Here is a 13024-nt window from a genome sequence, read left to right as displayed (position 1 = left end):
CTTACACAAATTTTTCTATTGGGTCCATCCACAAAGAATGGGCTCACATTTTTAGAATTGGTCTAAATTATGCTGTTTTATGCACAAAATAGCTCAAGATTTCTCAATTGCGTAAAATGGGTCAACTGTTAAGGTAATGGTCCAGATTTTTTATATTTTTGCGTAAAATGGTTAAACTTTTAAGAAAATGTGTCCACATTATTTGAATTTACGCATAAAATGGATCCATCCTGATATTGTCCCACACTGTTTGAAAATCCTGGCTACGGCACTGACATTGACCACCATTTTGGGTCACGAACCATAGTTTGAATTGGAGGGGTCTAGACAGACAGACACTGATGTAAAAAAAAAGAAACAAGTAATCTATGCTTGATGTTAAGATGACAGTTTTATTGTAACAACACTTGCTAAGTTCAGCAATATTCAAACTGTATTAAGACTAATAGTACATGTTGTAGGTATTAAGACTAATAGTACATGTTGTAGCTACTTATCCAAAGCCTACCCAACCGAAGTACAGTTAAATTTGCTTAAGTCGACTTTGCCTAACTCAAATAATTTCTAAGGGGATCTTACTTACATGCCAAATTGTTGCGTTTTTCACTAATTAACAATCTGATCTAAGTTAAACAATTTTCCAATGCCATTTTAGATTCGACTTAGGCAAGTTCAACTGTATAGCTTTAATTTAATCATCATCATTAACAAACAAAAAAGTTGTCTTGCTTCTAAAAGATGAGGTACCAAAGCTCCCATGAGGATGAGTAACTACTATACACTTGGTATGCTAGACTCAAGAGGGCGATGTACCATGTGTCATATAATAGAGGGCAGTGCACATCTTTTGCAGTGCAGATAGCAAGTAACCTCTGAGACAAGTGCCTTGGGGAGCAATTACATCATCAGCAGGAAGTTCAAAATCTTTCAGTACTCACAACATAATTATTATAATCTTATAATGAAATGATAAACTGAATGCTACTAAAATACATAACAAGATACAGTCAGCTGGAATTATCATCTTTATCCAAGATAAAAGTCATAGTGAAAAATCATTATATTTATGCGTTAAGGAAATTTGAATGAATACACATATATAAAAGCATGTATTCCTTGACACACATAGGACCACAGGTGGTATGTAAAGAACCATAAGCTTCCTTTCATAGAAAATTCTTTTGTCCTGATGAGTAATTTCATAAATTGTGTGTTCACATCATTCACAGCTGATACAGGAGCCAACATTCTAGAAAAATACAAGCTCCCCAGTCATGTGACATATAGGATTGTATAATAACATGACTCATGTGTTTTAATATGCAAATTAATATTTATTAATTATTAATTCAGTTGTCAACGATTGTGGGGTTAATAGTAACACCCCTGCGGATCTGTCCCCATCCGATCAATCTGCAAGAACAAAATATAATCAACCTCCTTTAACGGATACAAGATATGGCAAGTTGGATGGCCAAGCGGTTAAGGCAGGGGTGCAATAAGAGGTTACTTTTATTAATTGGATCTATGTTCCTAATATTTAGATGATGACTACAGAACCTCTCTCCCAACATCACACTAAACCAATGAAAAAATATTCTATCAATCAGCAGAAGTCAATGAGAACAAATAATATCAATTGAAATAGCAAATGTGACCCTGCCAGTTTGCAAAAAATCTGAATTCTTACCTCCAATGTTTTTCCACCCTTCGGCTGAGGGCGATCTTCTCACCAATTTCTGTACACACTGGGTTTGTTAATACAATTTTAGCCAAATCAGCCCTGACAGCCAATACCCTTCCTCCTGTTGATAGGGAGCCAATGTTCACCATAAGTACTTCGTTTTTGGAAAGCTTTTGGACCTGAAGAAATCAACGACAAGAATTCACATTACATCTAGCTAATGATTCATTGACATTACGTAATTTAAAATACCTTTAAAATAACATTTGATTTTATATGTTCATAATCTACCATTAATTACTTTGCTGCAATATTGTTGATAACCTAATCACGTTTGCGAATGCTTAATTTTTAACAATAATAGCAGGCGAGGACACTACTGTCTCATTCTGTTTATTAACAACATTATAGACAGGCAAGTAAACCATATAAGTGATCACTTACTTTGGCACCTTTCTTATCGCCCTCTACCCGTACGCCAAGTAGCCTTCTCAGCAAGAAGTAAGAGATTTCCAATTCGGTGTATATATCCGGTAAAGCGTCCACTGCTCCAAGAACTTGACCGACAAGACGATCTGCTCTGCAGAGTGTAGGATCAATCTTTGTACCAACACCTGTTAAAAATAATATGCTGTAATAAACTACTAATTTACATTACAGGTGACCCTCTAAACATGTTATTAGTCACATTAGAATACAATCTGTGATCAATGATAGCTAATTGATCTATAATGAAGGATAAATGAGCGATCAAAGTGGGTGACTGATCTGTGATGAAAGATGGGTGATCTATCAGTGATGAAAGAAAGGTGATTGTTTGTGATGGGCAATGATTGGTGATCAAGCATGGATGATCAGTCTGATTAAGGATGCATAATTATGTGATTAAGAAAGGTGGTCAATGGATGGATGGGTGAGCGATCCATGATAAAAATATTGTCAAGCTTTGATAAATGATGGGTGATCTGTCTGTGATCGAAGAAGGGTGACTCTTTGTGGTGGGTGATCAAGGATAGATGATCAGTCTGTGATCTAGGATGCACCGTTACGTGATCAAGGAAGGTGGTCAATGGGTGATCACTGTGGACGGGTTATCATTGTGATCAAGGATGGGTGAGCAATCCATGATAAAAATGTTGTCAAGCTTTGATAAATGATGGGTGATCTGTCTGTGATCGAATAAAGGGTGACTCTTTGTGGTGGGTCATCAAGGATAGATGATCAGTCTGTGATCTAGGATGCACTGTTACATGATCAAGGAAGGTGGTCAATGGGTGATCATTGTGATGGGTTATCATTGTGATCAAGGGTGGGTGAGCGATCCATGATAAAAATGTTGTCAAGCTTTGATAAAGGAGGGGTAATTTATCTGGGAAGAAAGAAAGGTGATTCTTTGTGATGATTAGTGTGCGATCTGAGGAAGGTGGTCAATGGGTGATCATTGTGATAGGTTATCACTGTGATCAAGGATGGGTGAGTGATCCATAATAAAAATGTTGTCAAGCTTTGATAAAGGATGGGTAATTTATCTGGGATGAAAGAAAGGTGATTCCTTGTGATGGGTGATCAGTCTGTCATTCAGGATGCGGTATCATTTTGTGATCAAAGAAGGTCGTCAATGAGGGATCAAGAATGTGATATTCTGTAATCAAGGAATGTGGTCAAAGTATTTCTACAACTATTTACCCTCAATTATACCTTTTTCATTGTGATTATATGCTACAAGAATACTTACCAATTAAACCCCCTGGTACAGCATATTGTAGATCATTCTTCTCGGCAAATAGTGATATTATCCTAGAAAAGATAGGCTTGCATTGCAATTTGCCTTCTAAATCTTTTGACACGATTCCGGGCCTAACCTCAATTTCTTGTCCAACCTAATATTAAAATAAAAGAATTAAGAGTCAAACACAATACAAAGCAACAAATCCCACCATAATAATAATGATGATGATAATGATCACAACAATGAAAATGAAAATAACAGCAAATGCAACAACAACAAAAACAATAATAATAATAATAGTGATTAATATTTATACCTTTAGAACACCCTGCAATATACTGCCTCCAGCAACACCCCCTTGCAGATCTTCAACCTCGCATCCGGGTTTGTTTACATCAAACGATCGGATAACTATGAAAATAACAACATTTTGTTTTGTAAGTCAACTTTATATGCTAAAAAAAAAAAAAAATCAGACTTGTAATGAGATGAACAAGATGGTTTTAGTGTATTTTGTAATGCGGACAGTTCCATTATATTCATGAACTAAAATACTGTACAGTATTACAATGTTTTTAAATGCATTTATTGTCAACTGAATGCAATGAAATTATTCATTTGGGAATAGAGACAATGTTTTATATCTACATCATCACAATAGCTCTAATTATACTATTTATCTAAAATCACTCTTGTACAAAAGCACATGTGTATTTTATCCACCTAATCTATGTACCATAAATGCTCGAATAAGTGCCGCGGCGATTATTTTTGGAGGCTTCAGTTGGGCGGTTATTCAAGAACGGCGCTTATAAAAAATATTAGTGTGGTGCTTTCCATGGCCATTGCCATGCCACATATTTCACGTTTCAGGTCCCGTAGTCTGATGGTCTGTCATAGGTCCGTCATCGTAAATAAACGTTTATAAAGAAATGCTTGTGTCTTCATTGTGTTATTTATTCATTTGAACGCTGTATACATTGTATTTAAGACCCTGTGTCTCAGTGCTCCATTACACACACTGGGTAATAATATATACTCTCGATTAAGCGCAGCGGGTTGTGCTTATTCAAGCATTTATTGATTAAGCGCCGCGGCGCATATATTCGAGAGCAGTGCTTAAAAAAATCTTTGGTGCGGCACTTATTCGAGAGTTGTGCTTATTCAAGCATTTATGGTACACAAAAAAAATAATGAATACATAAAAGGTTAGAAATTAATCAATGAAAAAAAATACCCTAGTGGGAAAAAAAAAATGATTACTTACCAATGAGCCTGGGCTTTGACAAAAAATCTCGTGTTGGAACAGGTATTTTCTTTGTGATGTATTCGCAGATGACTTCAATGTTGTATTTAAGCTGCGCTGAAATTGGAATCACTGGAGCACCCTCTGCAACTGTACCTGAAATGATATCAACAGGCACTAGTAATAGAGGGTTCACAGCTTATAGCAATGGACCAATGTCGAAACAAGCGTGGCCCCTCACCATGACCAGATTGTCGTACAAAAAATATTAATTTGGCAATCCACACTACGTTATTTTGATCCCGAGCCCCTAATATTGTGGTTTAAAAGTACAATTTTTGGCCATCATAAACCATAAAATCATTCCTCACTAACCCCAAAGGGAATATTCTTCCAGGACCCTGACCAAGGTTCAAGGTACTCCTTGGTTCAAATCATCCATGGCCTAAGAAGAGGTGTGTCAGTACAGATTGGTCTACTAACCTTGCACAAACTTTAAGATTTGATCATACTGCTCTGTGGCCTGACTTTCCTTGACTAAATCAATTTTGTTTTGTAAGATAAGCACATGCTTAAGCTTCATGATCTCAATGGCTGCGAGATGCTCTGAGGTCTGAGGTTGAGGACATGGTTCATTTCCAGCTAAAAGATGCAAAACAGAGTATTTAATTCGAATATAATATAATTAAAGATAATAAATATAATAAGTTAAAGATATACGATATACAGTATATTGGGGTAATATTAAACTTAAACATTAAATTTCAATATTCAAAATGTGCTATTAACTTAATCAGAATTAAAAAAAATTGATATATATAGGCCTAAATAAATAATACTGTCTTTAATCCCTTACATATTCAATTAAATTGGATAATCCATTAAGAATTTTCTATAAATCAGGAAACTAACAATTCTTCTTTTAATCTGTGTCTGCATAAATGTTTTAAATTACATATATTATTAATTCTATTATTTTTTGTCCTCATTTCAAATTGGAAAATTGAAGCTGGGAATGACTAGAATGAAGAGGACACAAGGCTGCAACGGAGGCAACAAAAACAACATCAGTCTGAACATCATGCCAAGGCCTTTATGCACTTCACAATACTTTGCAGGTTCTTAAAATGAACACCTAGTATAGTCAGAGGCCTGGGGGAGTGTTTCACAATGTTAATGCTATTCATTCAAACAAGGTACCCCACTTGTACCCCTGAGTGGAGATGAAGTGTTTTTCTCAAGAACACAAGCATGCAGTCAGCTTGTTATTGAACTCACCAATTAATAGTAAAGCTGCATCCATGACTGCCGCTCCATTCAACATGGTTGCCATAAGAATGTCGTGACCGGGACAATCAACAAATGATACATGTCTATCAGAAGGAAAAAAGGTTATACAATATGAAACAATTAATAGCTTGCTCAAAAGACAATCAAATTATGTGTTGATTGTTTACCAAGAGGAAAAAAGGTTATACAACAAGGAAAAATGTATAGCTTACTCAAAAGACAACCAGATTATGTATTCATTGTTTACCTTTGTAGCCTGAAATTGCCTGTACAACCTTGCCTCTCACAGGGGAAAACATCTTCTTTATTGCTTCCTTTTGAACAGTAACAACCAGGCCTAGGACATGCTGGGTTATCACATTTGAAAATCTGTAAACAAAAACAGATGTAAAATATAAAGATCAATAACTGCATCTAGATATAAATAAACTAATACATGAGTTGTCATAAAACAAAAATAACAACTCCAAAATTCATTTAAAATTCAACTTGTCAGAGAGGAAGTTTGATGAGTAATGTATGACTATGAACATATTAATTTTTGTGTTTATACAACATTTAATCAGGTCTATTTTCAAACAGCGCCACCAACGTTTTGCAACTTTTCACTGGGGACATCCAGCCAGAGCACCTTGTTCGCAAATTTTTCTTCAGACATACGTCTTCTTTTGAGTACTTTTACAACTAAAAACACTGATGCTTTTATTTTCCATTTTTTTTTTGCTTTGGCATTTTGTTTAGGCTAGGCCTACAACAAGAAGGTCACAGCACAGATAAACACCGGTAACTAAGTAGAGCGAAATGCCTAGGCCTCTCGATGTCTTTATTGGTGGTAGCAAGGTTCTCGGAAATTTTCATTTCAAATTTAGCAAAAATGGGGTATAACCTACAGAATAGAAACCTTAGACCAACATAGTGCCCAGGGATGTAGCTGTAGAAGACTAAGGGTGGGTGATAAACATTTTAAGGGTGGTGGGTAGGTGATAACATTAATCAACTCTGAATAATAAGAGTGGATTTTAAGGATGGAAAAGTGGGTTAATAAGGGTGGGTGGAGGGCCATGAAATTAGCTTTAGACTGGGTGGAAAATGTCAAGGCTGGGTGGCCTCACACACCTCCACCCACCATAACTAAATCCCAGAGTACCTACCTTAGCATTCGCATAGCCTAGCTTAATTGTGATGTTTCTAACAAGTTCATTCTTGAAGCGGACAGTCTGTACACCTGAGATGGCTTTAACTAGGGTAGACTTTCCATGAGCCACATGCCCAATAGTACCTGAAAAATAAGTATCACAAAGAGGTCTGGTTAACATGATCTAAAATACTGACTGATGAATATATCTATACAATAGAGTGTTGTTGAAGGTGCCCTGAATAATTATTCTATTGACTGATATTACATACTAATTCTGATTCAATATCTGTAATGCACTTGTCAATTGTAGTCCTGGTCCCTCCCCCCCAGACCCGGGCCTAGCAGGGACTTAGCCGGGGATGTAATTTTCAAAACTGTTACATACTGTACATGTAAAAGTCCCCGCCAGCTACCAGCAGTGCGGGGCATCGTTTTAACGTATCCCCTGGCTAAGCCCACACCACTTACCGCCGTAGTCCCGGTAAAATACCCCGCTAATAAATGATTGGATAAGACCTACCTGAAGCAAGGAGGTATAAAAATGTAGTCTACGTCTAAATCGGAGAAGCACGCGAGAGCTAGGCAGGAGCTAGGCCAAGTAGATGAGCTTGCTTGATGGAAGCACTACGCATGCGTATCACTATGCAGCATGGAAGTTTGGAAAAGTGCGAACAAAAAGGAGACTGATTGATCATAGAAAAAGAAAATAATTTGTATAATAACTGATTGATGGAATTTAATTATTCAATATCAAAACAGAAATTAGGCCTAAATAAGAAAATGAATAAATTATTACAGTAGTAGAACAGGTTTCCTTGCCTTGGCTCACGTACTGGCATATTTTTGGTGCAACACACTACTCACACGTGCTGCCACCTCGGTCCTCAGCGTTGTGTTGTGAGGTTGGAGGTTCAATTTTAATTATGTAATTTATACCGTGATCTATAAAAAATGAAACCATTATGGTAGACCTATTTTTTAATTACCAAAACAGACAGTGTTCAGACAGTGACTGAATGCCAAGCCAGTGTAGGCTGGTAGGACCAGATCCGGTTTGACAGTGCTAGGCTAGGCCTACACACCCGAAACCTTGGCTACTCTACGTGTAAAAATCCGGACCCTTACGAGGCCTGTTACATCTATGGGTAAATTTTAGGTACGTGCCGGCACTACGAGGACATAACTATGTGTACATCCCCGCTATGGCCCGGGTCCGGGGGAGGGGGGCCGGGACTACAATTGACAAGTGCATAACATAGTGTACAGCATTCTCTCTGATCATTTCATGAAGACAGTTAGTAAAATGAGAAAGTATAATACATACTCCAAGTATTGAAATACACGCCATCGTGTTAGTAAAATGCTTGTTAATAATGATGTTGACAATATTATTAAATAATAATATTAATAAAAATATTAATTAAAGTAAGTACAAATCATTTACCATCACACTTTTTGCATCACACTGAGGATAAATGAAATTTTGTTGATCATTATATGATTATTATTTAGTGAACCACTTTCTTACCTATGTTTATTGTTGCTTGGCGACTAATGACCTCTGGAGACAATGGATTCAAAGACGCTTCATCCTACAAGTGAATAATTATGGCAATATAACTGACATATGGTGCAGATACAAACGTCACACATGGAGCATGGAGGTACTTACTGTGTGGTGGTGTAGTCTAGCCTAGCTGGCCTAGTAGGTAGAGTTAAAAACTATATAAATATAACAAATTCATTTATCATTGTAGGTCTTGATCACTCATCAAGTTAGCCAGTGTAGTATCTGTCTATTTAGCTTAGAACAGGGCATGTGTCAAAGCTAGGCCTGATACTGCCAACTACTTACGCTTTAACAGCTTGCCTAGCTAGGATCGGCTAGAAAAACCTGGGTCTTATCTTGTTACCATACAATTTCTTTTTAACGCTAGGCCTAGCCTAAAAAAGCCGACAACGCCAAACGCATTTTTACTTGGCAAAAATCAACCTCTCACCCTCACGATTAAGTAAATAATACTCTAATGTAGGATATCATTATTTTATATTGTTTGTTAGAGGTTCTTATTGAATACACTTACGAGATTTTCTAAATCTTGTTTGGCCAGATGCTTATTCAACGTGCTTTCGGCAGCCATTTTCAGTCAATTTAGCCGATGATGAAATATGAAAGCGCCCTCAGCGACAACAATACCAACATTGAACAGCGAATTATAATTTTATTTACAGTATTTTAATTTATTTCTTCCGGCATTATAATAGTACAAAGACAAGAACAATGCTGACCATCTCACAAGTAAGTCCCATTTAAATTAGCTGGGGGAACTTAGGGCCTCTGACCAGACCCTTGGGTAAATTTCTTCTCACTGGGACAGTCTGAGATTACGTAATGTAAAGTGCAGAATTCCCTATAAAAATACACAGGAATTTTCAAGGCAGTTATCAAGGAAGCTATTGTGAACAAAAAGTAAAGTTAATACATATTTAATCAGCTTTTTGGTTATTTCATGAGTCTGCTGATTAGTATAAAACTAAATAATGCATTAAACACATTCTGTTGTTTTTTTTTTTTTTTTTTTTTTTTTTTTTTTTTTTTTTTGTTGTTTTTTTTCAGTAGGGCCCTAGGCATCCGTGTCCTGTTTGTGTAATCATAACACTGTATGCGGTCTAGTTAATAGTATTTTCTTCTGCTAAGAATAATTTCGAAATGGTGTTGTATTTCATTGTATAACACTTTATTTCTCACTCACTTGAATCATAATAGCATATGGACTCATTCCAAATATTATAACTATCGTTCTATACGACTTCAGAAACTTTTTTCGATTGTGTTAACTCAGTGTTTCGATCATACCACTTACTTGTGTTTATTGGTAGGCCTAATATTTTTTAACAATTTGTGAATAACAACCTTTATGGCAAAAAAATTGCCAGAAACCAAATTTATTTATAAATGTCAAATCATCGTATTTAGCCATGTATCACTCTCACATACACTCTCATAATATCACTCTCATATACCGTACGTTACTATTTTTACACTAACCATTGTGAAATATTAGGCCTATGGAATGAAATTATGAGTAATATAAAGTTTATATTACACACTTTCAAACATTGTTATAAGAGCATCTTGTTTCGTTGTATAAATAATGTTATAAAATTGCAATAAAATATCATGTTCTCTAATCCTATAGACCAGCATCTTAAGTAATAATTTGTCGGCCAAGAGCTACAAAATTGTGTATTATGGCATATGTTTGTCTTTTTCTGTTGTATACAGTGTCTGCAGTATTTTTCTTATGATTCCCTTTTATCATGTGGATGTATGGTTTGCACTTGATGTCCATCCATAATGTATTATTTGCAATTGTCAGCTTATTTCATCGGCTAAGAGCTAATTTCTATCCATTTCTGTTAAACAGTCCGCAAATTTAGTTCTATTTAAGAATAATCTCAAAACTTTATTATTTACTAAATCTTCTTAGTAAATTATTATTATTATTATTATTATTATTATTATTATTATTATTATTGTTATTATTATTGTTGTTGTTATTATTATTGTTATTGTTGTTGTTATGTTATTGTTGTGTTATTGTTACTATTATTGTTGTTGTTGTTATTATTATTATTATTAACCTAACCTAACCTAACCTTTCTTCTAACCATGAGAAGGAAGTACACTAAGCACAGTCTCATCCGCAATAATAGAAAGATACAATAATTTCATTTAAAAAAATTAATTCATTCAGCTTAACAGCGAACTATCGCCACTACAGGCTGGAAAATTACTTAACTACTTTTAACACAATGCATCATTATAATGATATTAAATTAGAAATATATAAAACACCCAACAATCAATACAACTACTACTATACAACTGAAAAGATTTTTTTAATAGTATAAATATGCTTATAATTATATTCTTTAAATTTAATTATAATTCATTCAGCTCAACAGCGAACTATCTCCACCACTGGCTGAAAAATTACTTAACTACTTTTATCACAATGCATCATTATAATGATATTAAATTAGAAATATATAAAACACCTAACAATCAATACAACTACTACTATACAACTAAAAAGATTTTTTTTAATAGTAGAAATATGCTTAAAATTATAGTCCGAAATGTTAAAAAAAAACTGTTACAAAAATATCGGTATTGTTTGCGGAATAAGAGAATCATATTGCAATGAAAGCCTAAAATTAAAAACTACGTTTATAAGCATCAACTTTACTAAACATCACAAGTAAAACACGAGTTCACACATTTACATAGAAAAAACATGTCATGTAATAAAAACCTATTTTTGAAGAAATCGAATAACAAAACGTTTAACCAAAAACCTACAAATCTTAGAATGAATTCTATTAATGCGTACTGAGTCTCAGAAGCGAAGCAATCTGCGGTGTCATTTATAAAACAAAAATAAGCCGTCGCCAAGTTTACTTTCTTCAACTGAAAAGGAGATTTGCGTGATGCAAATAAAATGTCTGCAGCTCTCGGAGAACATCTGGCTATCGTATGATTTTAGACACCATACCATGGTGTTAAATCCTTCCTCTTCAAATAGCTCAACTTCTTTCTAACATCTTCCAGCGCCAGTGACAAGCCAGTATTCTTTTTGCTTTAATAGTTTTCGTACGGGTATGCTTAACCTGGCTTAACCTAGTGTACATAGGCGTAGATTCCGGGGGGGGGGGATGATGGATATATCCCCCAATAGTTGACAAGGGGGGATGGTCCATTGTATCATCCCCCAATATTTTGACTATGTATGGGATAAAATGGAGCTTTACACACTTCAAAAGACTGTCACAGAAATAATTTGCACTGTCTTATGCGTTTACAAAGATGAAAATTAGCAAAGAGAGCCAAATTTCACACTGAATGGTGTGTACGATATCAGTAATGTTATGTCAATTCCAAGAATGTTTAAGGTTATATCGGTTGATGAGGAATTTATTGATTAGGCCTATAATAGCAAATTGCATCAATTTATTTTGCAAAAACAAGGTTTCCAGCTTCAGAGGGGGGCACATCCCCTGTCCGCACAATGTCACACATTGCACTAACACCAGCCGCGTAACAGGGGTCTTGGGTCAGAGTGGGTATTTAATAAAATTAAAGAACAGTACAAACAACATCATTACAACATAATAATATTAACAACAATAATAATAATAATACGTGTGTTTGTAACTAAATATAAGCATTTTCATCATGGTTTTATTTATTACAAACATAATGTTTCACCATCTATACACATTGAGGCCCTTCTTTTAGGTTAAAATAATCTATCTTAAATTTGTGTTTCTTGAGTTTGGGACTATTATGTGTTTAAATAACTTAAAAGGATAAAACTTAAAAAGCCCTAAAAAATGCGCGCCAAGCGCGCAAAGTATTTTTGTGTTTTTAATGCTAATTTCGTCGGAATTGATGAAAACTCCCTAAAATGTGCAATTTATAGAGGAAATTGGCCTACCGTAACAAGAAATGCGCGCAAAGAATTTGAGAATTTTAGGCACTTTCAGAGGATGCATTTGTCAAGGGGTGGGGAAAGATTTTCCAAAGATAGATTTTTTTCCCTTGTCCCCTGGTGTTTTTAATTCTAATTTCGTTGGAATTGATCAAAACTCCCTAAAATGTGCATTTTTTAGAGGAAATTGGGCCATGTTAACAAGAAATGCGCGCGAAATTTGAGGTTTTTAGGCACTTTCAGGGGATGAAAGGGCGTTTATAAAGGAGTGGGGAAGATTTTTCAAAGATAGATATTTTCTCCTTGTCCCCCAGGGTTACGCCATCAGGCAGCATAGATCAAAGGAGTTATGACAGTTTTTGAAGTGGAGAAGGGGTTGCAGGGTGTTGTGAGTCTGGTCATTATGATATCTTCCTTTTTATTCTTGTCTTTATTTTTCTCT

At 35.3% G+C, this 13024-nt stretch overlaps 1 protein-coding gene across 1 annotated transcript; it reads right to left on the bottom strand.

Moving 5' to 3' along the window:
- Positions 1–367: 367 nt before the first annotated feature.
- LOC117116901 (eukaryotic translation initiation factor 2 subunit 3-like) lies at positions 368–9265 on the bottom strand. The gene is made up of 12 exons (XM_033261029.1): positions 9172–9265; positions 8616–8679; positions 7101–7228; positions 6197–6318; positions 5938–6032; positions 5143–5301; positions 4681–4815; positions 3730–3824; positions 3420–3564; positions 2129–2298; positions 1691–1863; positions 368–1413 (listed from the first exon to the last, which is right to left on the bottom strand). Exons 1-12 carry the CDS (start codon positions 9226–9228, stop codon positions 1350–1352), a joined length of 1407 nt encoding a protein of 468 aa, XP_033116920.1. The 5' UTR covers positions 9229–9265; the 3' UTR covers positions 368–1349.
- Positions 9266–13024: the final 3759 nt, after the last annotated feature.

This window comes from Anneissia japonica, unplaced genomic scaffold, assembly GCF_011630105.1.
Source record: "Anneissia japonica isolate Jap-2015-1 unplaced genomic scaffold, ASM1163010v1 scaffold1302_len1884557_cov193, whole genome shotgun sequence".
Taxonomy (NCBI): Eukaryota; Metazoa; Echinodermata; class Crinoidea; order Comatulida; family Comatulidae; genus Anneissia; species Anneissia japonica.
The sequence above is the reverse complement of the archived record's forward strand: the minus strand, read 5'-3'. Positions and strand labels throughout refer to the sequence as shown.